This window comes from Equus asinus, chromosome 11 (assembly GCF_041296235.1).
Source record: "Equus asinus isolate D_3611 breed Donkey chromosome 11, EquAss-T2T_v2, whole genome shotgun sequence".
Classification (NCBI taxonomy): Eukaryota; Metazoa; Chordata; class Mammalia; order Perissodactyla; family Equidae; genus Equus; species Equus asinus.
This window is the reverse complement of record NC_091800.1, coordinates 82,274,239-82,298,270: the sequence shown is the minus strand read 5'-3', so window position 1 is coordinate 82,298,270 and position 24,032 is coordinate 82,274,239. Positions and strand designations below refer to the sequence as shown.

The window sequence follows — 24,032 nt, the reverse complement described above, 5'->3', positions numbered from 1 at the left end:
CCTCTACTTTATATGTGTGATGCCTACCACAGCATGGCGTGCCAAGCGGTGCCATGTCCGCACCTGGGATCCGAACTGGTGAACCCCAGGCTGCCGAGAAGTGGAACGTGTGAACTTAAACACTGTGCCACCTGGCCGGCCCCCATCCTTGTGGTTTTAATTTACATTTCTCTAATGAATAATAATGCTTAGCATCTTCTCATGTGCTTATTTGTCATATGTATATCTTCTTTGGTGAAGTGTCTGCTCAAACCATTTGTCCATTTTTTTTTTTTTTTGAGGAAGATTAGCCCTGAGCTACCTGCTGCCAATCCTCCTCTTTTTTGCTGAGGAAGACAGGCCTTGAGCTAACATCCGTGCCCATCTTCCTCTACTTTATATGTGGGATGCCTACCACAGCATGGCGTGCCAAGCGGTGCCATGTCCGCACCCGGGATCCAAACTGGCAAACCCGGGGCCACCGAAGGGGAATGTGCGAACTTAACCGCTGCACCACCGGGCCGGCCCCTGTCCATTTTTTTAAATTGGGTTATTTCCTTATTGTTGAGTTTTGAGAGTTCCTTATATGTTCTGGATACAAGTCCTTAACTGTTTGGTAGAATTCACCAGTGAGAGTGAGGCCATCCGTCCTGGAATTTTCTTTGTGAGAAGCTTTTTTTTTTTTTGGTAGGGAAGGAAGCGCCCTGAGCTAACATCTGTTGCCAATCCTCCTCTTTTCCTTTTTTTTTTGTTTTTCTCCCCAAAGCCCCGGTGCATGGTTGGATATCCTAGTTGTGAGTCCTTCTACTTCTTCTGTGTGAGCCACCGCCACAGCGTGGCAACCGAGGGACAGGTGGTGTGGTTCCACGAGTGGGAAACGAGCCCGGGCCACCGAGGCAGAGCGCACGGAACTTTAACCACGGGGCCATCGGGGCTGGCCCAGCAGCAGCTTTTTAACTACAAGTTTAAATCCTCTAATAGACTTGAGCTATGAAGGTTATCCATTTCTTCTCGAGCGAGCTCTCGTAGTCTGTGTCTTCCATGGAAACTGTACGTTTCCTCTAAGTTGTAGTGATCGGGATAAGAATGTTCGTAGTACCCATTATCATCTTTTACTCTATGGAGCATCTGTCGTGATTCTTCTTATTGGTCATTTGTCCTTTTTTCCTGATGAGGCTGATAAGAAGTGTATCGACTTTACTGATTTTCTCAGAGAACTAGCTTTTGGTTTTGTTGATTTTCTCTAGTAATTTTCTGTTTTCTGTTTCACAGATTCTGTTCTTTATTATTCTCTCTTGTCCAAGACATGCTTTGGGTTTAATTTGTCCTGATTTTTCTCGCTTCTTAAGGTGGCGGCTCTATTAGACAAGAAAGGCCCTCACTGTGCGGGGAGGGTACCCTCTCAGTCCCAGAGGGTCAGTGTAACAATTCACAAACGGTGTGCTCGAGACCCACAGCCACTGCTCTTCACGTGCAGAACTGACCTTGGGCTACCGACACGGCGTTCCTGGGACCCTCCAAGAAAATGAGTTTTGTCGCAGGCACAGTAAATGCACTCTCAGTCTTCTCCACTGTCACCACTTGATAAAGGCCGCAAGACACTCCATTCCAGTCTCTTGTCACTTCAAAGTATGGCTGCTGTGGTACTTTCTGCAAGTTTAACCTTTGCCACAAGTCTGTCAAGAATTTGACCACATTCTATTTATAGAGCTTGTTTTCAAAAGAAACAAAAATGCATTAACAAATAGGAGAACTGTGGCCAGAAAATTTCCTGTCTCCATGAGAAGAAATCTCTGACCAGCACCAGCGTTTTATGAGACTCGTTGTGCAAACACAGGTCTTGAGGCAAACAAGGCAATTTCTCCAGCACCGCGGCAAGACCACGACAAGATTACTCGAGGAATAAAGGCCTGGAATGTGATCCCATACGTCCTGACGGCCTCTCCTCCTGGAGAGCCAACAGCAGAGGCGACTGGCACCAGGATGATCCCTCTGAAACTCCTGGTTTTCTGTCAAAATCCCTTCACAGCTTCCTTAACATGCATGACAAAGTCATAATGTTCTGGCATGTGTTCAGAAAGCAATAGGCTTTTTCAGAAAAGCTATATTCCTGACCAGAGACTTCCGAACAAATTTGCTAACTGCAGATGGAGACTTCAGAGTCTGCCGTGAACTTTAACTGTTCTAAGGACAGGATGCAGGTGGAAAAGCATCTTTCTGGCACAGGAACTTGGCAGTGAGACACTCCAAATTGAGGGCGAAAGGCCACTGCAGGCCAGGGTATTTACAAGGAATGCCAAACTAGCCCGTTTCAAAGAAGGCCTCGCTAACAGAAATCGTACTGTCAGAACGAGACTTCATTGCAAGAAACCATGCAAATTCAAAGCAAACTTTCAACCGTGCAGCCCCACTTCAGACTAGAGCAGCTGAACATAAACCGGAGGCGGCCGCGGCACTTGTTTTGGTTCTGAATTACACACACCTTCTTTAGAGCAGAGACGGGAATATCATCGGCCCCTTTAGAAAAAGCTGCTCCAAGTGTAATAAGCATCAAGCTACATACAGTCCCATTCCGCTCGCCAGTCTTGTACCTGTTATCTGTCGCTCCAGGCAGGCTGTGTAACAAAGCGCCAGGAAACCTCACTGGAGGCTGGAGGAAGCACCGTTCTTCTCCAGGGGGCCACGGGCCAGCCGGGCAGTCCTCTGGTCTGGACTGGGCTTGCTCAGGCAGCGGTGGTCCACTCTGGCTGGCGGCTCTGCTGATCCTGGTGGGGCTCTCTCCGATGTCTGGGGTTGGCGGGCTGTAGGCAGATCCAGGAGGCCTCGGTGGGGATAACTGAGCTCTCTGCCATGGGGTCTCACATCCCTCAGTATCCAGACCCTGGGTTTGTCCTCGGGGTGGAGAGAGGGTCTGACAGAATTCAGAATCATAGATGGCCTCTTGAGACCCAGACCAGGAACTAGCACCTGTCACTTCTGCCTCTTCCCATTGACCAAAATGAACTGAGGCCCGCTCAGATTCAAGAAGTGAGAAGACAGGCTCCACTTCTTGATGGGAGGAGCTGCAATGTCACTCCACAAGGGGCATGGCTACAGGGAAGAGTGGAGAATTGGGGCCACTTCTGTAATCTACCACAACCCTCCTCTAATTTGCTTTGTGCCCTAGGAGGCTGACCTCTATGGAGGCTCACCACTATGCATCATTGCCCCAGAGCCCTCCCCCAGCACAGTCCTGGAGACACCATTCATTTAGACTAGAGTGTGAATGATTCTCCCTAGACTGTGCAGTGCACAACTTACACAACCATATGCAACTGCCCTCAGTTAACTCATCTGTAAAATGACATGTTTGGGCTGGATGATCTCTTGAGAATTCCTTCACGTGAGAATTCACAGATGCTTTACACTTAAGACCCCATGGTTTCTTTTATGATCTGCCTGAAATGGTGGCACAGAACACATGCATGTGTGTGTGTTTCTGCATGTATGATGTGTACACTAGCATGCACATAGCAGGAACCCAGTAAACACTGATTAGATTTAAATAATTTAAACAAGTGTGTTAGAAACATACTTTCACACGTCCCATGTAACGGTCACACCCTTTCTCTGAGGCGTTTAGACCACAGCACACCCAGCGTTATCCTGCAAAAGCCAGGCTAAGAGCTGCCAACCTGGCTCAGAAAACTTTAAATCTTCATAGCTAAAGTGAGAAATACAGGAAACTTCAGGAAATAAACTCCCCTAACCTCGCTTGTAGGACTGACGAAGGAGGGAAATGTCAGAAGTCGTACACGGGGGACACGGGGCCCAGGGATGGCCCCACACCGGCCCTCTGCAGCCAGGCTGTCCGGGCTCTCACTGCCCATCTGTGGCTCCCGGCCCTTCTCACGCGTGAAACTCTAGACGCGTGAAACCCGAGCCCCTCCACCGGCTCTGAGCCGCAGCTGCGTGCGTCCAGCAGCTGCGAGGGACCCGGCCCAAGCAGAGGGCCTGGCGGCCAAAGTCAGTGGTCCCCCCAACCCAGACAAGGTGGTCTGTCAGGGTGGGAAGGGAGGGGCTGCCAGCCCCATAAAGTTGAAAAATCTGCCCCGTTGTGAGAATAAAGAAGTTTTCCTGGATGTGGGTGACCCTGAGGTTCACATCCAGGCTCAGAGCTTCCTTCGACACGGCATGGAAAGTTCTCAGGGTCGATGCATAAAATAACTGCCACGTAGTGAGGGCCTACTTTGCACCGCACAAAACCCCTCACAGTTACTCACTTACCCTCACAACGACCCTATCGCCCCACGAGGCCAGTCCCTCCAGGTAGGTATCGTTAATCTGGCTTTTAGGAGTAGGAAATGGAGACTCAGAGAAGTTAGGCAGGTTGCCTGAGGTCACACAGCAAGTGGATGACTCTGGAGCACATACTGGGACCACCACATCCTACAGTGGCTCTAGGAGGGACCAGTGGGGCTTAGGGACCTCTGCGCCTCCCAGTCCCAGTCCAGTGTTGCCGGGGCAGACCTGAGTGCCAGAGGGATGGTGCACCTCTGCCACCTTCCATGACAGGGACAGATCCATGGCGACTCCAGCTCCCCCGCCATTCCAATCCAAGGGCTAGAGATGGCCCTACCAAGAAAGCTTATTACAAACATATCCGCGTGTGTGTGTGTGTCTTAAATCTCACATAGATGGACACCCAGTAAACCAAGAGTCAGCAGGGCCCAGGAGCCCCAGAGCGACAGCTTAAATGACGTCCTTGGGGTGCCTGTCCAGCGGGGTGGAGGGGCATCACTCATACTCAGAGCTGCCTGCCCACACCTCCTGACGGCCCCCACCCTGCCCCCTCCCCTCTTGGACCCCCACTGATGGGCAGTCTGTGCCACGGGATCCCAGCCTGGAGTCCGTCCTGCCCGCATGGTCCCTCCCACGGTCTGGTTTCCTGATGGGGTCTGCAATCCCTGAGGGCAGCAACCAGCTCTGCGCCCCGACAGCGCAGGGGGGCCTCGGCAGGCCCTCAGCTCGCAGCAGTTGTCATCGCCTGAAAAGCCTCCGGCTCTGGCAGCAGGCAGACCTGGGCTGGAATCGTCTGCCTGGCATGATGAGCCGGGCACGAGCCGCTGGGCCTCAGTGTTTTCATCCGGGAGGTGGGGCGCCATGAGCCGACACCGGGGCAGCAGAGAAGCACACGCCTGCAGCCCAGGGCACAGGTCTTGGTCTTTCGCCAGATGCACAATCAGGCTGGTAGTGCTTAGAGAAGCGAGAGGCCACCGGTGTCACTTCTAATAATAGAACGAGGCCGCGGGACAGCACCGACACCGATTCCTCCCAGAGCCCACAGACGCAGCCGCCCCGGGAAGGTCACCACGCGGTCCTGCCCCCAGCGCCCCACAAACCCAGGTCAGAAGTGAGTGCATGTGCGATGCCAACGTACACACCACGGCATTTCTAGCACGCCTCTCAGGAAATCACTCCAGGTGTTCCTGGTTTCAAGTGAATTGAGGCTTGCTTGCTTTGAACCAGCCAGCAAATGCAGTGACAGCTCCCCTCTAGTCTGGGCCTAAAACCCAAGATGAGAATCCCCCTGCTGCAGGGTTGCGAGAGAATTCACAGTCACGCGCTTCAAAAGCAGATGTTTATTATTACAAAATTAACTATTCTGAAACCTTAAGAAACTTCACTAGAAGCAACTTGATATAACCAATAATTCAGTTTGCAAAGTTTAAAGAAGGCTCCTTAGAAACACAGCCAGGGGCCAGCCGGCAGCGTAGTGGTTAAATTCACGCACTCGGCTTTGGCAGCCAGTGTTCGCAGGTTCGGATACCGGGCTCGGACCTGCACACCGCTCATCAAGCCATGCTGTGGGGGCATCCCACATATAAAATAGAGGAAGATGGGCACAGATGTTAGCTCCGGGACAATCTTCCTCACCAAAGAAAAAACACAGTAAGGAGATAACGTGTTTTATAACTTCTATGTACTTTATCAGCCGATCAACAAGCACTTATGAACAGCTACAAGGCGAGGGCCTTCTGAACCTGACTGGCTCCAGGTGAGCCCCCCACCACCTCACAAGCCCCAGGGACCACACCCTTAGGGTAAAGGGCCCTCGGCAGAGGCAAAATTCTCCAAGTGGGCGCCCCTGAGATTTCACTTCTCTCCCCTCCGCACCCCCACACAGTCCCAGCAGCCCAGGACGGATCAGAAAGCTATTCACAAATCAGTTATGGAAAAGCAGTTTCTTTTTCCTCTATGAGAATTCACTGATTTTCTGCAAGCCCTCAGAAGACCACCCAGGGCTGGCGGGTCGTGGTTTGGGGAAATATAAACCACATTCCAATCCACGTGTCAGAAAAATCAGCAGAGGCGGGGCAGCTCCCAGGCAGGACTCCCCGAGCCCCGGCACCCTCTCTCCTTCTCATCTCCCTCCACCTCACTCTGCTCCGGTTTTAGTTGTTTTCTCCTGTACTAAAACCTCCAGGGCCTGTTACTTAGTCTTTTTATCTCCCACAGCTCCTGGACCCCTGCAGGCAGGTAAGCACTTAATAAATTGATTTGGTTGGACTATGTCTCCCAAAACTCATATGTTGAACCCTAACCCCAGAACCGCGGGATGTGACCTCATTTGGAACAAGGTTGTTGCAGATGCAGTTAGTTAGATGAGGTCCTCCTGGGGTAGGAGAAGAGACCACAGGGAGGACGCCATGGAAGACTGGACCTGTGCTGCCACAAGCCAGGGAACCACCGGGAGCCTTGGAGAGGCCTGGACAGACGCTCCCCCAGTGCCTCCAGAGGGAGACGGCCCTGCCACCCCTGGGTCCCGGACTGCTGCCTCCAGGACTGAGCGAGAACAAAGTTCTGTTGTTTAAGCCCGCAGCCAGGGCGCTTTGTTGCGGCAGCCCCAGGACGTTGACACACAACCCAATGGCTTAAACCAGTTTAAACACACGCACGCACACCCAGGACATCCAGCAAGACCAGAAGGTAGCATCTGACGTTGGACTGCATTCTGCAAATATTGATCGATTGCAAATATTGATCGATTGCAAATATCATCTCCTGTGCAGCCCTTGACGGATTCCTATGTGTTCTGTTCTCCTGGGCTAGAGACGGAGAACCAGCCTCCTGGAGTTTCTCGTGGTGAATCAAGCAGCTGCAGCTGCTGCGTTTACAAGTAAAAGTAAAGCAGGTTTCGTGACTTCCGTTATTTTACTGTTTTATTAATCTCAGAGTAGTGCTCCTTCCTCTAAAACTTCCATCTCTTGGTTTCAGCCGTTTGACTAGACAATGTAGGATGTTCACCATGTGAGGTCACGAGCTCGGTCCCAACAGGGCTCCACGACGCTGCGGCCGTGGTGTGCTTCTGATCACGGGAGGAACGAGCGGGGCAAAGAGTGCGGGCAGGTTAGCAAAGCCTCCTGGCCTCTACTGGAAAAATCGAAGCGTGCGATCCTCAGACACGAAGATTTGGGAAACCTTGAAACCCCGACTCTTCCCTCCCCTCCAGCAGAGAGGAGGGAACAAGGAAACGTTGGCAACAAGGAAACGTGTCTCTTTTTTTTTTTTTTGGAAATGTGTCTCTTTTCTGAACTGCTCACACAAAGTCGATGAGCCCCTCTTGTCCCTGCCTCACCTTCCACCTAGAGAAAGGCAGGCTGCACACAGGAGAACCAGGGCAGAAATGCTTTCCAAACGAGAACAGTCTGAACGGAAATGAAGGTCCTCTCAGCTCCCCACCCTTCACCGCCTCCAAACCGAACAAACGAACACAATGCAAGAAACATACTAGGAATGGTTTCTTAATAAAAGGCATATGGGAGCCTAAGCCACTTGAAACTTCCCTTAATTCTGCACTATCCCCAGTCTAAGAGTTCGTTTTAAACTGTGGATTTGCCAATGTTGCCTTGCCGCTGTGTCGGCCATTCAGCAGTGTGTTCATGTGGCAAACGGGTAAAGCTAAGATCCTCTCAGCTCCAGATGAATATTCAGTTAAGTTCCCAAATGCTCCTTTTTAAGGAAAAATGTCCTCAGATGAACATTGCCACATTTGAGTGAAAGCCGTTCCGCGTGCGTCCTCTGTGGTATACATTAAGTCCTTGTGCAGGCGAATATCGGAAGGCTCAAATAAATAACTCTTCTGAGGAGATGGAAAAGCTCATGAAACTTCTGCAACCCAGGGTTTTAGAGGCAGAGATTGGCTAATATTTTACTCAAAAATCTACCTTTGAACTACAGAGAATAAGTAGGTCTGTCTATAATCTGCTACTCTGATGTTAAGCTTTCACAGTGATTGTGTCCATCTGAAACAAACCAGCGGGGCCTGGGGGCTAGCAGGACAGCTGCAGGGTAAGAAATCCCCAGATGACCACAGTTTCAGCATACACTGGGCTGTTTCAATTTGGCTCCTACAAGCTAAACATTTTATTCATTCCTCTCTATGTTGTTTTAGAGATGAAAGGAATGCTACAGTTTTCCAGGAAAACCTTTCTAGAATGTCAAAGAAAAGGATTATTGAAGTCTGCCCATCAACATTAATGCAGTTAATATGGCCAGTAACAGATGCATTGAGAGCCACATGCTTTTACCCAGACAGCATACGAAGTTTCTTAAAGCTTCACCCCTGGAAATGGAACAGTCCTTCACAGAAGCCTATTTTGGTAAACTTAGCATGCATTTTCAATGCTTTCTAACATCTGTCTCTTATTACCAGGGGTCCTGATACCCAGTTGACAACAAAGCATTTTGAGTGCCTTGAAAATCGGATCCTGCTTCTTATTCCTGTCCTAAATCATAATTTTATTGTGACCTCAGGTTCATTTACAAACACCATTTTTATTTCCTGGACAGACAGGCAGCTATCCACTCTAAAATGCACATTCTACTTTCATAAATACGTTCCGAGTCAGAAAAACACTTAAAACTAGTATGCATGTAAAATTCATATTAAATAGAATCTTTTCTGACCTTTATAATGTAGCTCCAGAGCATGCACAAACTTAGGAATAAGATCAAACGTTTTACTTTTTCAAGTCACCTAATTAACATTACGAGCAAATTGTTATTGTCCATAGAGGTCAATACAATCCCATTTAAAAAATGAAATAGTTTTTCCTAATTACAGTGCACTTCAATTTCTACACTCAACACCTTCTAAGTAATTGTTGATCTTAAGATTGTGTATTGGCGAGAAAAACCGGGATAAGATTGGAGTGGTTTTCAAGCGCAGGGGTGCATTGTCCTTAAAAGCGCTCCGGCCCCTGCCCCCGCTTTGTCAGCTGTGGAGAAGAGCGCAAACTTTAGTCACTCACAGAGATGCGGGTCAAGGTTCACACCGCCGCCCCGGAAACCACCAGTCACGCAGAACAGGAGCAGAGTCTGTAGGACTAGGAACCCTGTTCAAATTCAGGTAGGAACCTGAAAATGAAATCTAGGATTTTAAGCCAGCCATGAAGAATGCCAGGGCTTCCCAACCCCGTGTCTGCCATCCTCTGGGCTTGGAGACAGAAGGGATTCCTTCGTGGGAGGGCACTAAATCGCCTCACCACCCAGCCCTCAGCTATCGATGAACGCAGCTTCCAAAAATGCATAGCAATTGGTCAGTTAAACAGAGGGTCAAACTCTCATCCAACACCAGCAACAAAAGCCGTTCAAACAAAGCCCTCGGAGGCAGCTGCGCGCAGGGCTGGAGCACGGCTTTCGGCTGGGGTCACGGAGAGGGGCGACTCCACCTTCGGGCGGGGCAGAGCGGAGCGCTCCCCGTTTCTCCGAGCCTCCCGGGGGGCGCTCCCCTGGACCGCGGCCCCGGCCCTCTCCCCAGCCGGCACCGCACACAATGGCGCCCCGAGCTCCCGCCACCGGGTTCTCGCGCCGCCAGCGCGCCCCCCGCGCGGCCCGCGTTCCCGGGTCCGCGCACAAAGGAGGCGCGTGGGCTCCTCCGCGCCCCGCGCTCGCCCGGCCCGCGCGGCCACCAGGTGCTGGAGCCAGCGACCCCGCGCCCGCGCGTCTCCGCGCATCCCGGGCCTCCCCGCGCCGGGGCTCCCACTGCCCGGGGACACCCACCGCCCGGGCCTGTCCGTCCGCCGCGGGGGCGCGGGCCGGGGGGCACTCACTTTCTCGATGGTCCCGGGCAGCAGGCGCTCCAGCAGCCTGCAGAGGACCACCCCATCCTTCAGGGACGCCTGCAGGAAGCCCTCCGGGTCCGAGATGGTTTTCTTGGGCGACTCCAGCACTCCCAAGGTAATGAGCCACGTAACGGTCTGCTCGGCGGAATTCATAGCGGCGGCGCGCCCGGCCTCCCCGCGCCGCGAGCCCGTCTCGGCGCCGTTCACCTCGGAGCGGCCGCGGCCCGGCCGGCTGCGCCCCCCGCCCCCTCCTCCTGCTCGCCCATGGAGAGGCCGGCGACGGCGATTGGCTCGGGCGGCGCCGCGGTCCGGCCGGCTCGCGCTCCCTCGCGTGCGTCCTGGCCGACTGTCAAGTGCCTTTTCATTACATGCACATGAACCTGCGGCGGCCGCCCGGCGCCGCCCCCGCCGCCGCCTCCCGGCTCCCAGCCGCTGCCGCCGATGACATCACTGCCAGGAGAAGAAAAGACGCCGCGCTGAGCGGCCCCGCGCCGGGCCCCCCGGCCGCACAGCACCCCCGCGCCCGGGCCCGCCGCCGTGCGCCCCGGCCGGGCGCCCTCCACGCCCGGGCCCCGCCGCCGTGCGCCCCGCCGTGCGCGCGCGTCCCCACCTGCGCGCCCGGCCGTGGGCCCCCGCCCCAAGGGCCCGGTGACCTCCAGAAGGCGACAGCCCGCCCGCCGGGGAGGGCTGGCCGGGCCTCCCAACCCGCGGGCCGCGCGCGCCCTTAACCGTTCGCGCCCCGCGGGGCCCACGCACAGCCCCCTCCGGACGCGAGAGCCCGGCCTCGCTGTCCTCTCCGTTCCGCTGCCCTCTCCCCTCTCGGATGACTCGGAACCGTTAATTTATAGCCTCAATCTGTGAATGTTTAAATTATTAAATGCTTCCCAGAATGCTCTTTTTTATTTTTGCCAGTTTCATTTCAAGAGGTTGGGGGTGGGGGGCATGCTGAAAACGAGACGGTTGCTTCTCTCCGCTATTGCAAGCCAATAATTACAGGACACAAATGATAATTAAATCTGTGACCAGATGGGTCTAATTCGGGGAGGAATTGATTTTCCGGGCGCTGCTGCGATCCTTGGGGAGGGGGACGTGGACGCCCCGGAGCGCGGCGCGGCCGGTGTCACTCGTGCCCCCTGCTGGGAGGCCTGTGACCTTCCCGGCAGGGACTCGGCTGGCCCCTCTCCAGGACCAGAAACCTTGGAGCGACTCCGCTTTAAATCGCTAGTGACGTTTCCAACACTGTGGGAGGAAGGTCAAGAAAAGAGCAGAGCCTGAACTGGGTCTATGCAGATGATCGGAAACAAGGACTGAGAATAGCTCAGTCCAAACAGGCCACTTGGCCGGATCGCGCTTGGGCGAGAGACGCTCAACGGGAGACCAGGCTGTGAAGGCCCGCAGGCCGGCCCTGAGGAACTCAGACGTCCAGCTGTCACGTAAGGAGCATGCTTCTTCAGACAACGAGCGACATTGACACAGTATATGCTAACGAAGGAGGAGGGCCTCTTCTTGAAAGAAGCAGGTGTGAAGATGTACACGTCTGTTGTTCACTCCATCCACAGTCCATGAGCTTTCCCTGCTTGCTTGCTGGGACTGCCCAAGCAGCTGCAAACCAAATTAGCAGTCACCTACAGGGAGCCTACTGTGTGCCGGGACACGCATCAGTCCAGTTAATGGCAAAGGCTGGAAACCATATAAAGATTTTTTAAAACAGAGGCTTTACTCTGCTCTTGCCCTGCTTTCTTCCGGAGTACTTCTCTTGCAATCATTAGTTGCGTCTATTTCCAGCTTCGAGTCAGCCTTAAATTTTCTTCCCAAATGCAAACACAAAGTAACTGAAAGGGCAGTATGAACTCTGGGTTATGGGGGCCCCGTCCTTGATGGTCCCAGCTGCTACTTCCTGTGCTCCCTGCGTCTCTGCCCAGGGCTCTGTTCCTGCATTGTGTCACACCATCATTACTACAGCCTCATGGAGCTTCTCTCCTTGTCCGCATTTTACTGGTCACACATCCAGCAAGTGGTGGAGATGGCCCCAAACCTGGGATCTGAGACTCCAGGACTGACACACCCTACCCGTTTTCTAGACCACTTCCCTACGTGACTTCTAGGAAACAGAGCAATTAACAGCTTGATAAAGTTTGTGCCCAAAGACTCTATCAATGGAAGGGATTGACCTGAGTGGTCAGATGAGGGAGATTCCTGTTTACTCTCAGTGCTGCTGAACTGGAGACATAATTTAGAAGACATCACTACCATTCCAAATTCTGTTACATCAGCTGTGGTGCTTAGAAGCTGGTAACCACGGGCGAGGTTCACCTTGACTCAATCAAAGGGTGGTACAGAAAGGCCACTCTAGGGCATGGCCTTAGTGACCAGCGAACCTGGAGCCGATTATTGTCAGAAGGGAGATCCACGGGCCACCCACCAGAGCTGGTCTCAGAAGTCCCGGGATGTTGAGTGCTTCAGAGCTGCTAGTGGCATTCTTTCACCTTGGATGTACATTGATTTCAGAAACGTTTATCTGGAAGGAATTCTAGAAGGTAGCATTGTTCAAAGCCAGGTGTTTTTAGGTGTTTAACTGAGTTGTTTTGGTATCCAAGGGAGGCATTTGGTTAAGCTTAACATTTTTCTGAGTTCCTGTTACGGAGGACATGTGCTGTGGAGGAGAACTTGTTGTCGGGTTGGGTGGGAGCCAGTTAACATTGTTGTTGACGGGAGATTTTGGCCCTGTCTGTGGATGCCCTTTGACTCACCTCAGAAGAGCGTGTGCCCTTCGGTGCCCTCACTTCTCACCAGAGGATTCCAGCCTCGGGCCCAGCTCAGCTGCCTGTTAATGCCTGAGGGCCACATCCCCGGTCGTTGCTGGGGGTGTGCCCACAAACAGCCGCAAACCGGTAACTGCCCAGAGCTCAGCCGGGCTGCGCTAACTCAGTTTGTTAGCTCGTTGGTATTTGGAGGACGGTGTTCCAAAAATGCTGAAATTTACCCCAACCTGAAGCCGGGCAGGCAGATGGCTGTTTACCTACCAGTGTGTAGCAATCACTCCCTGTAGAATTGCTTTTATTGATTCGACCATCGTCTAGATTGAAAAATGCTGTAAGAAGCAGTTCTTTGAAGCTCATTGTATCTACTGTAAGTGTGTTATCGAAGGCACTCGTTTTATCAAACAGTGTCCTATTTATTTGGCACAAGTATGGTCAAGTGCTAAAAATTAAAGATGCAAGGCAGGAAGAAAATAGTTAATAACACATATGGCTGAAAAAATACTCAGGATCAGAAGATACTTTACTGAATAGTATATTATGAAACAGAATGTCAGCGAGACACTTATCTGAGTTTGGGTTCCCCCAGAAGAAGATCCTGAGCCAAAAGCTTGGGTGCAAGTAGTTTATTTGGGAAGTGATCCCGGGAAAGATAAACAAAGCAAGGGAGAAAGTGAACGGGGAGGAGGGAGAAAAGCGAATCAAAGGTGTGTAAGTGCACACCTGGGGCTCAGTTCCCCCGGGGGCCTTGAGAAGCAAAATGGGGCAGGTCTCAGTCTTCTGACCGGAGGACTGCAGGCTGGGCATTACCCCGCAACTCCCATCTCTGTGGTTGGCCATCTCTCCCGGGGCAAAGACCTCTCACTCAGCAGAGCCTAAAGTTGCGTGAGCAGGAGATCCCCCATGTGGACCCCTGGGAGCGATGGCAAGAGGAGCCAATGCTCTTTCTAGCCATTGGTGCCTGGATGCTGCTTTGTAGCTACTGGGAGCACAGCCCCATATAACCATATAACATATAACATATAACCATATAACAGCCTTGGGTTCAAGGTATATGCTGTCTTGAAGGACAGGTCCCTAACCCTGCAGGAAGTCACCCAGAGCTGGCTTCTGCAAGTATCCATCCAGTGAGATACATTGCTTCCCCCTCCAGGACCACAGGCCTTGGATGTGACCAACTTGCCACAAGTGGTTGGTGTGGCCATATCAGCGGGTTAGACTCAGCCTCTGCTGTGGGTCGCTAGGTCGGTCTCGGTGAGAGGGAGCCCACGCTGTAGCTCTTGCACGCCTCCATCCCTGCCACTGTGACTGCGCTGTCCATGGCTGGTTGTGCAGGGCACTGGGGTGGCAGGCAAAGCCCAGGCTGGCTGGCCTCAGCTACAAACACCATCTCTGTGCCTGGCTGCTAAGTGCCCCTTCCCTCAGTGATGCTCTCTGGGACATGGGACTCAAGAGCCACAGGCCTTGTGTCTGCACCCACAGGTCCCTCCACGGGCCCCTCCCCACCGTCTTGCAACCACTCATCCCATCTTGCCCCTTCCAGGCACCCAGACGAGGAGCCAGCCACCCCCCACTGTCCAGGCGTCAGTGCACGGAGGAGGTGACCAGCGAACAGCTCAAAGCTTTGCCATGGAGCTTCTCCTCGCCTGCCTTGCAGCCGGGCTGTGGCGTGGCAGCAGTCCATTTTCAGTTCACACTAAATTATCAACCAGACCCAGGCCAGGTCTCTCTCTCCCAGCTGGTCGTAGTAAACGTCCACGGTGTCGCAGGTGTGAGCTGAGGAGTGTTGGGAGTCCAGCCAATGGGGGCAGGAGACTTAGAGGACTGGGTCATTTGTGTCAATAGCTCACCATGCCCTTGGGACCTGCTCATGCCCAGTCCCAAGTGCAGCCAGTCCCCCTGGGCTGGGGAGCTACTGTGCCAGCTCCACCTCGTCACTTGGCGCCCTCCCTGGCCGCTGCCTCTCAGAACATCTTCTTAGTGACGTCGGTGCCCCCGCCGGGGCGTTCTAGCTGCTCTAACTCTAGCAGAGAAAGGAGTCTCCGGGTCTCCAGGCGGCATCTATGCCGACCCACCCCCCTCCCTTCTTCCACTCTGCCGGGCTGCCCAGCCTAAGGAGCCACCCCTGCATGGACTAAGGGTCGGCTCTGAGCACCAAGATGTTAATCCCAAGATGGAAGCACCATCCCGTCCAGCCTCACGTTCGCCCGTCCCACGCTCGCCCAGCAAACCTGCTCTTGAACAGAGTGCGGGATTCTGGAGAAGAATCCTTCCTCCTGGGGCTGCTCCTCTTCCTCCCCAGCTGGGGCTGCTGCACTTGACTGGTGGCTGCTCTAGAGGCCGGAGGAGCCCGTGGTCGCCGTGTTCTCTAACCCCAGCAGAGCCTTTCGTGGTCCCCAGGCGGTGGGAAGCTGTGCGTCTCCAGCTAAGCAGAGGGACCACTGGCTTGGAGGGATCAGGGAATCAGAGATCCTCCCCCCTTGCCCCTTCTTGGTCTCAGGGACTCTCCCCAGCCTGGCCGTGGATTCTGCCGAGGAGGCCTGCCCGCGCGCCCAGCTCAGCTGCTTTGCAGGCCAGCCACGTTGACGACAGACTCCGGGCCCTCTCGCTGCAGGGGACGGATGTTTGTCACATGCCACCACAGAGGCCTCTGCCCTTTGCAGGGCCTTCACCTGTTAGCCCCTGAACCTCTGGTTCTCTTTCTTCAAGGCTTCTAGGGCAGTTAACAAGTCAGCCGGTTCCCCAGCCCTGGTAATTGCCCTTACCCGCATATCCCCCAGATGTTAGAGTCACCTCACAAGCCAGTCCTTCCCTCACACCTGGTCTGCGTTCCGTTCGGTGCGGGTGAGAGCTGTAGTCAGTGTGAGGTGCAGAAGGGGGTTCTTACCTCTTCATGTAGACCAGCAATAGCATCCATGATGGTTAATTTTATGTGTCGACTTGAGTGGGCCATAGGGTGCCCAGATATTTGGCCAATGTTATTTTGGGTGTGCCTATGAGAGTATTTTTGGGTGAGATTAACATTTGAGTCAGTAGACTGAGTAAAAGAGATTTCCTTGCTCGATGTGGGTGGGCCTCACCCAGTCAGTTGAAGGCCTGAAGAAAACAAAAATGCCAACCCTCCCCCAAGTAAGGGAGAATTATCTGGAAGATGCCTTTGAAATGGAACATGGGCTCCCCTGGGTCTTCACCCTGCAGGTTGGACTTAACCAGACTCCAGAATCATGTGAACCAATCCCTTATAATAAATCTCTATACATATCCTATTGATTCCATTTCTCTGGAGAACACTGACTGATGATCATCCTGTGGCCGGGCAGTCCGGCTAGTGAGAGATGTGAGTCTAGATTCCCCTCCTGTGTGTCTGCTCCCAAGGTCTCTTCTGATACCTACTGCCTTGGTTTGGGCTCCCTGGAAGGCAGACCCTGCCACAGGGCTTGGGGGCAGGTGGTGTGTTTGGGAGGGGAACACAAGATGCCCAGAGGAAGAAGGAGGGGCGGGGGGAAAGGCTGAAATTACAGCTGTGTGAACAGGTGGGCCACTGTCGGAACCGGGGGTTCCGTCCCTCTGGGACCCTGCATTAGTTTCCTGTGGTGACCACAACTTGGCACCACCCGCTGGGGAACTTAAAAACAGCAGAAATGTCTCCACACTCAGGAGGTGGAAGCCCGAGATGGAGGCGTCGGCGGGCTGGTCCTTTCCGCAGGCTCTGAGGGGTCCGGTCCAGGCCTTCTGATGTGGCTGGCCATCCTTGGTGTTCCTCGGAGATGCATCACTCCGGTCTCTGCCTGTGTCTTCACAAGGCGTTCGCTCCCTTCCAGTGTCCAAGTTTCCGTCTTTTTATAAGGACACCGGTCCCTGGATAAGGGCCCATCCTAACCCAGAATACTCTCATCTTAACTTAATTACATCTGCTAAGACACTATTTCCAAATGAGGGCACATCCTCAGGTCCTGGGAGTTAGGACTGAAACATACCTTTTTGAAGGACACACTTCAGCCCATGATAGGGCCCTCTGAGAAACCATGGGGGCCCTGCCTCAGAAATCCCCCCCGAGGAGGGGAGGCGGCCGCCTACCACGCCCCGTCAGAGCGAAGGCGAACTCTCAGGTCTCTCTTCACGGGACGCTCAGATCCACCAGTGGTTCTGCGCTGTCGTCCTGATCCTTCCATGATGAGTCTGCCCGTCATCACCCATGTGTTTCAGCAGCTGACAGTAAGTCCCCGGCAGATTTGACGTTTCACTTGGAATTGCCGTGGCCTAATAGACAGTCCCCCAGTTTCTTATCAGCTGAACTTCCGTAAAGAGGCAGTGTTCTCCTCAACTCTACGGGCACCCTGAGATCTGGCTCCCACAGCACAGGCAAGACAAATGCTCTCTTATTTTCTGTGTTTGCCAGTTTTCAACATCATGAGTTGGTGCTCTAGCATCCTTTAAAGCAGACCAATAATTTCTTTTAAGTATCATTATGAATTTATGGGTTTTGAAAATCATTCTTGATGTCTCCCCCAGCAGGCTGTCTGCTGCCAAAGTGCAGGAAACTTTGGCCAACTCTGTTAGCTTTCGAGAGGCTGACGCCACAGATGCCTCATGGTCCTTCCTGGTGCCCTTACCCATTTCCCAAGGTGAGTAATCGACGATGTATTTCTCTATTGGCATTTTATTAGGAGTATTTTCTTTTTCATTTGCTTCCAAAGGGATTTGTCGTTTCTGTTTTGATTTCCTCTTTGATCAAATCTTCATCTAGGGATATGTTCTTAATTACCAAGAAATTGAGAGGTTTTGGCCCATTGATTGTGAGTAGGCGATTGAGCCTATAAATCTCTGCTTTTCAAAATTTCCTAGCATTTTAGGGGCCGGCCCAGTGGCATAGTGGTTGGGTTTGCACACTCCGCTTCGGTGGCCCGGGTTTCACAGGTTCAGATCCCGGTGCAGGTTCGGATCCTGGACGCAGACCTATGCACTGCTCATCAAGCCAGGCTGTGGCAGCATCCTACGCAAAATAAAGGAAGATTGGTGCAAATATTAGCTCCATGACAATCTTCCTCACACACACACAAAATTCCTAGCATTTGAAATGCTCCATGAACACATGGAAGGGTGCACACACTCTGTACAAGAGATTGTGTATTTATATTTATAATGTAAGGTTTTTGTGCCTTTTGTAAAAAGAACTTTTTACTCCAAAATAATTTTAGACCCGCAATAGATTGCAAAAATAGTACAGAGAGCTCCCAGGTAGACTTCCCCTGGCTCCCTTCACGGGCGATGTCACGTGACCACAGCGAGGACGCCGACACAGGCGCGCTAGTGGTGCTAGACTGCAGACGTTACTTGAATGTCACCAGTTGATACACGTACTTTCTGTGCATGTTTCTGTCACTTCCATCGCTGTGCTGACCGCGTCAGCGCCACCACCATCCAGCTACAGAACGGCCCTGTCGCCAGCACAGAGGTCCCCCGTGCTGGCGCTGTGCAGTCGCACCTGCCCCGCCGACCTTCTGAACCTTGTCCGCCCCTTTTCTGTCTGTTAGATGCGTCCAGCTCTCAAAGACATACGTGTTAAAATCCAGTTTTCCCTAAATTTCGAATCATTTAAAAAATTTATATCTGATGTTCAATGCACAGGTTAACTGAAAACTTTTATCTTTTTCACAAATTGTGCTTTAAATCAATTCATAGTGTTCAACTTTCTCCTGATTATTTCCTTCATCCTGAATTTCAGCTTGTCTGAATGGAAAAATCATATTTTTCCATTTCTTTTTTCTTTTGACTTGTATTTCCCTCATAACTCTTTGCCTGTATCTTCAGTTCCAGCCCTTCCTCATTGCTGCTTTTAGGTTAGATCATGTAAAGAACATCAACTGCAGTTTATTTTTTATGCCTCTTTCACAGTGTCTGGTATTTTTTATAGGAAAATAAGTCCCTTCATATTTAGTGTGATGACCGATACCCTTCATTTTGTTCCTTTTACTTTAAGTAATTTGTGATTTATTTTACACCATTGTTTTCTATTTTCCTTTTCTGTGTTTTTCAAATTGCTTTATTTTGAAAAAAAGCAAAGGTTTATTCAAATTGCTCTTTATTCGATTTTTTGTCCTTTTTTTAAATTGAAAAGTTTCATGTAATTTTCCAGTCAATAAATGGTTATCTTTCCTTTCTTGGCTTATGGTGAGACCATATTTCTACTTTTAAAGGTGCAACGCTAGGGCCGGCCCAGTGGCATAGTGGTTAAGTTTGCGCACTCTGCTTCAGTAGCCTGGGTTCGCCAGTTCGGATCCCAAGTGCAGACCTACACACTGTTCATCAAGCTATGCTGTGGTGCATCCCACGTAAAGCTGAGGAAGATTGGCACAGATGTTAGCTCAGTAGCAATGTTCCTCAAGTAAACAGAGAAAGACTGGTAACAGGTGTTAGCTCAGGGCCAGTCTTCCTCACCAAAAAAAAGAAGAAGAAGAAGAATAAAAGTGTGATGCCATAATACACTATTTCCCCACCAATGGTGCTCTCTTTTCCTCCTGCCTGCCACCCGCCCCAATGAGATGAGACTCCTAGGGTGCTGTGGCCTCTCCCTGCCTCCATCAGCCCTCAGCTCCATCCCTCCAGGCAGATCACTGGAGGACTTTGCCGTCTCCCCTTTCTTGACCCCAAACTCCTATATTTTGCAATCAGTTATTTAAATTTTAAACTCTTGTTAGGATTTCATTTGTAGAGCGAAACCTCTTTTCCAGGAGTCTTTATTTAGCACTTACGTTGCACACACATGGCCGTGTGTGTTTGTGTGTGTGTGTCTGCGTATCATTGCTCACCACCGTCTCTTCTTCTCCAGCCCTTCCTGCATCCTCAGGTTTGTGTGCTGTTGGTGCCGGGTCTCAGACGTTCACCTCTGACGGGCACATCGGTGATAAACTATTTCATTTCATCCACGTTTGGGAGGATGCTTTTACCACCCGACCAGGAACGGTGTCTGGGCTGAGCAGAGGATGGCTGGGCCGCGTGCCCTTTCCTCAGCAGCAGCGGGGTGCTCTTCCCTCGCCTCATGGCTTCCACTGTCACAGGCAGAGTCCTCTGCTGGTCTGGTCCTTCATGCTTTGCAGGTAACTTGTTCTTTCCGTCTAGAAACTTGGAGGATTGGGGCCGCCCGTGGCCAAGTGGTTAAGTTCTCATGCTCCGCTTCAGTGGCCCAGGGTTCCCCGGTTCAGATCCTGGGTGCAGACATGGCACCACTCATCAGGCCGTGCTGAGGCGGCGTCCCACATAGCACGACCAGAAGGACCCATAAGTAGAATGTACAACTACGTACTGGGGGGCTCTGGGGAGAAGAAGAGAAAAAAAATATTGGCAACAGATGTTAGCTCAGGGCTAATCTTTTCTTAAAAAAAGAAGGAAACTTGTAGGATTTTCTCCAATGTTAGAGATTAGCACTTTCGTCAGGCTATGATCAGGATGTGAGCACATGTGCACATGTGTGCATCATATGCGTGCGTGTGTGCGTGTGTGTGTGTGCATGCATATGCGTGCGTGCGTGCGTGTGTGTGTGTGCATGCATATGCGTGCGTGCGTGCGTGTGTGTGTGTGCATGCATATGCGTGCGTGTGTGCGTGTGTGTGTGCATGCATATGCGTGCATGTGTGCGTGTGTGTGTGTGCATGCATATGCGTGCGTGTGTGCGTGTGTGTGTGTGCATCATATGCGTGCATGTGTGCGTGTGTGTGTGTGCATGCATATGCGTGCGTGTGTGCGTGTGTGTGTGTGCATCATATGCGTGTGTGCGTGTGTGTGTGTGCATGCATATGCGTGTGTGCGTGTGTGTGTGTGCATGCATATGCGTGCATGTGTGCGTGTGTGTGTGTGCATGCATATGCGTGCGTGTGTGCGTGTGTGTGTGTGTGCATGCATATGCGTGTGTGCGTGTGTGCGTGTGCATGCATATGCGTGCATGTGTGCGTGTGTGTGTGTGCATGCATATGCGTGCATGTGTGCGTGTGTGTGTGTGTGCATGCATATGCGTGCATGTGTGCGTGTGTGTGTGTGCATGCATATGCGTGCATGCGTGTGTGTGTGTGTGTGCATATGCGTGCATGTGTGCGTGTGTGTGTGTGCATGCATATGCATGTGTGCGTGTGTGTGTGTGCATGCATATGCGTGTGTGCGTGTGTGTGTGTGTGTGTGCATGCATATGCGTGTGTGCGTGTGTGTGTGTGCATGCATATGCGTGCGTGTGTGTGTGTGTGTGCATGCATATGCGTGCATGCGTGTGTGTGTGTGTGCATGCATATGCGTGCATGCGTGTGTGCGTGTGCATGCATATGCGTGCGTGTGTGCGTGTGTGTGTGTGCATGCATATGCGTGCATGCGTGTGTGTGTGTGCATGCATATGCGTGCGTGTGTGCGTGTGTGTGTGTGCATGCATATGCGTGCGTGTGTGCGTGTGTGTGTGTGCATGCATATGCGTGCGTGCGTGCGTGTGTGTGTGTGCATGCATATGCGTGCGTGCGTGCGTGTGTGTGTGTGCATGCATATGCGTGCGTGCGTGCGTGTGTGTGTGTGCATGCATATGCGTGCATGCGTGCGTGTGTGTGTGCATGCATATGCGTGCATGCGTGCGTGTGTGTGTGTGCATGCATATGCGTGCGTGCGTGTGTGTGTGTGTGCATGCATATGCGTGCATGCGTGCGTGCGTGTGTGTGCATGCATATGCGTGCATGCGTGTGTGCGTGTGCATGCATATGCGTGCGTGTGTGCGTGTGTGTGTGTGCATGCATATGCGTGTGTGCGTGTGTGTGTGTGTGCATGCATATGCGTGCATGTGTGCGTGTCTGTGTGTGCATGCATATGCGTGCATGTGTGCGTGTGTGTGTGTGCATGCATATGCGTGCATGTGTGCGTGTGTGTGTGTGTGCATGCATATGCGTGTGTGTGTGTGTGCATGCATATGCGTGTATGCGTGTGTGTGTGTGTGCATGCATATGCGTGCATGTGTGCGTGTCTGTGTGTGCATGCATATGCGTGCATGTGTGCGTGTGTGTGTGTGCATGCATATGCGTGCATGTGTGCGTGTGTGTGTGTGTGCATGCATATGCGTGTGTGTGTGTGTGCATGCATATGCGTGCATGCGTGCGTGCGTGTGTGTGCATGCATATGCGTGCATGCGTGTGTGTGTGTGTGCATGCATATGCGTGCGTGTGTGCGTGCATGTGTGTGCACACATGTATTCACCATTCTTGCCTGGAACTTGACAAGCTTTTTCACACTCCTGACTCCCTTGTTTCTTCAATTACTTCTATCTAACACCCTCTCCTGCATCTCTTCATTTTTTTACATCCTGGAACTTCTATTATTTTCCCATTAATTCTCCTTTATGTATTTTCAGTGTTGCTTCTTTTTCCCCTTGTGATTTCTATCTTGATATTTTCACCCCGTGCCTTGAGGTATCTTATATCCTAGTCCGGTCATTTCGACTAGCTCAGCAATTAAGTTTTTCTTTTAGCTGCAGGAAGTCATTTCTGTGTTGCACTGAAAACTCCATGAGTGTGTTTTTATCTTTTAGGAAAGGAAGTGTATTTTGAGGGGAAAAATACTCTGCTTCATAATCCAGGGGATTTATGATGGTTAAAATGATCATCCCGTTATTTTATGGCCCAAATAGAGAGATGACAGGAGACCCAAGGGATCTCGGGCACGGGCAGCTCTTCTCTGACCTCACAGCCGCTCTTGTCATTTCTGCCATCTTCAAACTCTCCCCTCCAACTCCCCTTTGCCTTCTTTCCAGAACGTGCATGCTGGGCCTGATTCAAACCTGGTCAGTCTGTTCGTGGCACCAGAGCTCTTGCCCGGTCCCTGGGTTGGTTTTCTGCTGACTTCCTGTCGGTTTTCTGTCTCCCCTCTCCTCTCCACTGATCCCTTCCCTCCTTGGTGACAAATTCCCTGGCTCTCCCCGCCCCTAGCCCCTCACCCCCACCTCATTCCATCCCAGTCTTTAAAAATCCCTCCACAAAACGCCCTTGTCTTCAAGTCGCTGTCCTGCAAGCACCTTCCCTCTCTGATTCCTCCTCCCCGTCACTCCCGCGCTGGGTCAACCCCGTCACCGGTCTGTGGAAGCGAGCCCAAAACGAGGAGCGAGGCCACTGCATATGGAGCCCGGTTGTGACTGACCGGCTGGCAGCAGAACTTCCCTGGGCTGATCGGGAAGCCTTCTCACTCTCACTCCTTGTTTCCAGAAGAGCACAGGTAGGAGCTTCTGAGACACGCTGCTGCCCGTGGTTCTTAACAGCCTTGAAGTTAGGAAGCCCTCTAAGAATCTGATGGAAGCCAAGAGAACTCTCCTGGGAGGCAGAGAATTCCCCAGGGCTCTTGGATTCCCTGGAGCGAGTCCTTGGGGCTCAGATGAAGACGGTGCTGGCCGAGAGCACTGTGAACAGAAGCCACGTCCTAGGGCCAAGGACACCTACCTGTAAAAAAAAGCCACAGGCATTTGAAAATCAAACTGCTCCAGTGACAGTTGTTTGTGTAAATCCTAGGGATGCCGTGGTAGGCAAGGCCTGTTGGAAAACCAGATGTGCACAAACCTCTGTTCTCCTGACATGAATTTGCCTCAGGGACGCAGGTGAGCACCTGCCTGGATTTTGTATGAAATAACGGAGACAGATAAGGACTCTGCTGATGGGTTGTAAAGCCTGAAATAAACATTGGCCTGGAAAGTGGGTGGTGCTTTGATTTTTCTTTAAAAATACCCATGGATTTTTTTTACCTATATTTCATGCAAAACTTTAAAAGTTTCTATTGCAGAAGTGCTTTTTGAAGAAGAACAGACATAGATGCCAACGAATAAATATTTGGTGACATGATTAGTTGCCCTCTTTTATATCGGGGCAGCAAAATCGTCTTCCGTGAAAATATTTCGCTTTATAAATGGAATCCGAAAGGATGGAGCCAACAATGACTCCAAACATTTTTAATTGCCTCCATTTTCTGTTCTTTCAACTTATTCCAGGAAAAAAGTACATCTAATGAACTATGGGTTTGATTAATTGGAACCTAGTTTTTAGAAGCCTCAAGTTATTGAGAATAGAGAGGTCCCTTAAGGAACAGCACCTGCGTGCTTGTCCAAGTACTCCATTTCATGAAGATTCTGCCCAGACAGTGAGCACATTAGCCTGCGGTGGAAAAGCCTGCCTCCCACAGAACA

General features: G+C 51.8%; 1 protein-coding gene and 1 long non-coding RNA gene across 6 annotated transcripts in view; one reads left to right on the top strand and one right to left on the bottom strand.

The window, feature by feature from the left end:
• Window positions 1-10,902, bottom strand: part of ARHGEF7 (Rho guanine nucleotide exchange factor 7) — a 155,074-nt gene extending 144,172 nt beyond the window's left edge. The window contains exon 1 of one of the 4 annotated variants that reach the window (XM_070520159.1): window positions 10,696-10,902. Coding sequence is in view for 2 of the 4 variants with exons in the window: in XM_044779688.2 (XP_044635623.1) it covers window positions 10,074-10,238 (165 nt within the window). In the remaining 2 variants the exon portion in view is untranslated. Of the gene's footprint in view, window positions 1-2,570; window positions 2,985-10,073; window positions 10,375-10,695 lie in introns of those variants that run through there. The other 3 variants (XM_044779688.2, XM_044779689.2, XM_070520160.1) reach the window with 3 other exon arrangements.
• On the top strand, window positions 9,267-23,690 carry LOC123289684 (uncharacterized). 2 transcript variants are annotated; one of them, XR_011506665.1, is made up of 4 exons: window positions 9,267-9,370; window positions 17,360-17,469; window positions 19,674-19,941; window positions 23,065-23,690. It is a non-coding gene; the product is annotated as an uncharacterized lncRNA (long non-coding RNA). The 2 variants fall into 2 exon arrangements; XR_011506664.1 differs by lacking the exon at window positions 9,267-9,370 and adding an exon at window positions 10,079-10,200 and having other exon boundaries at window positions 23,065-23,541.
• Window positions 23,691-24,032: the final 342 nt, after the last annotated feature.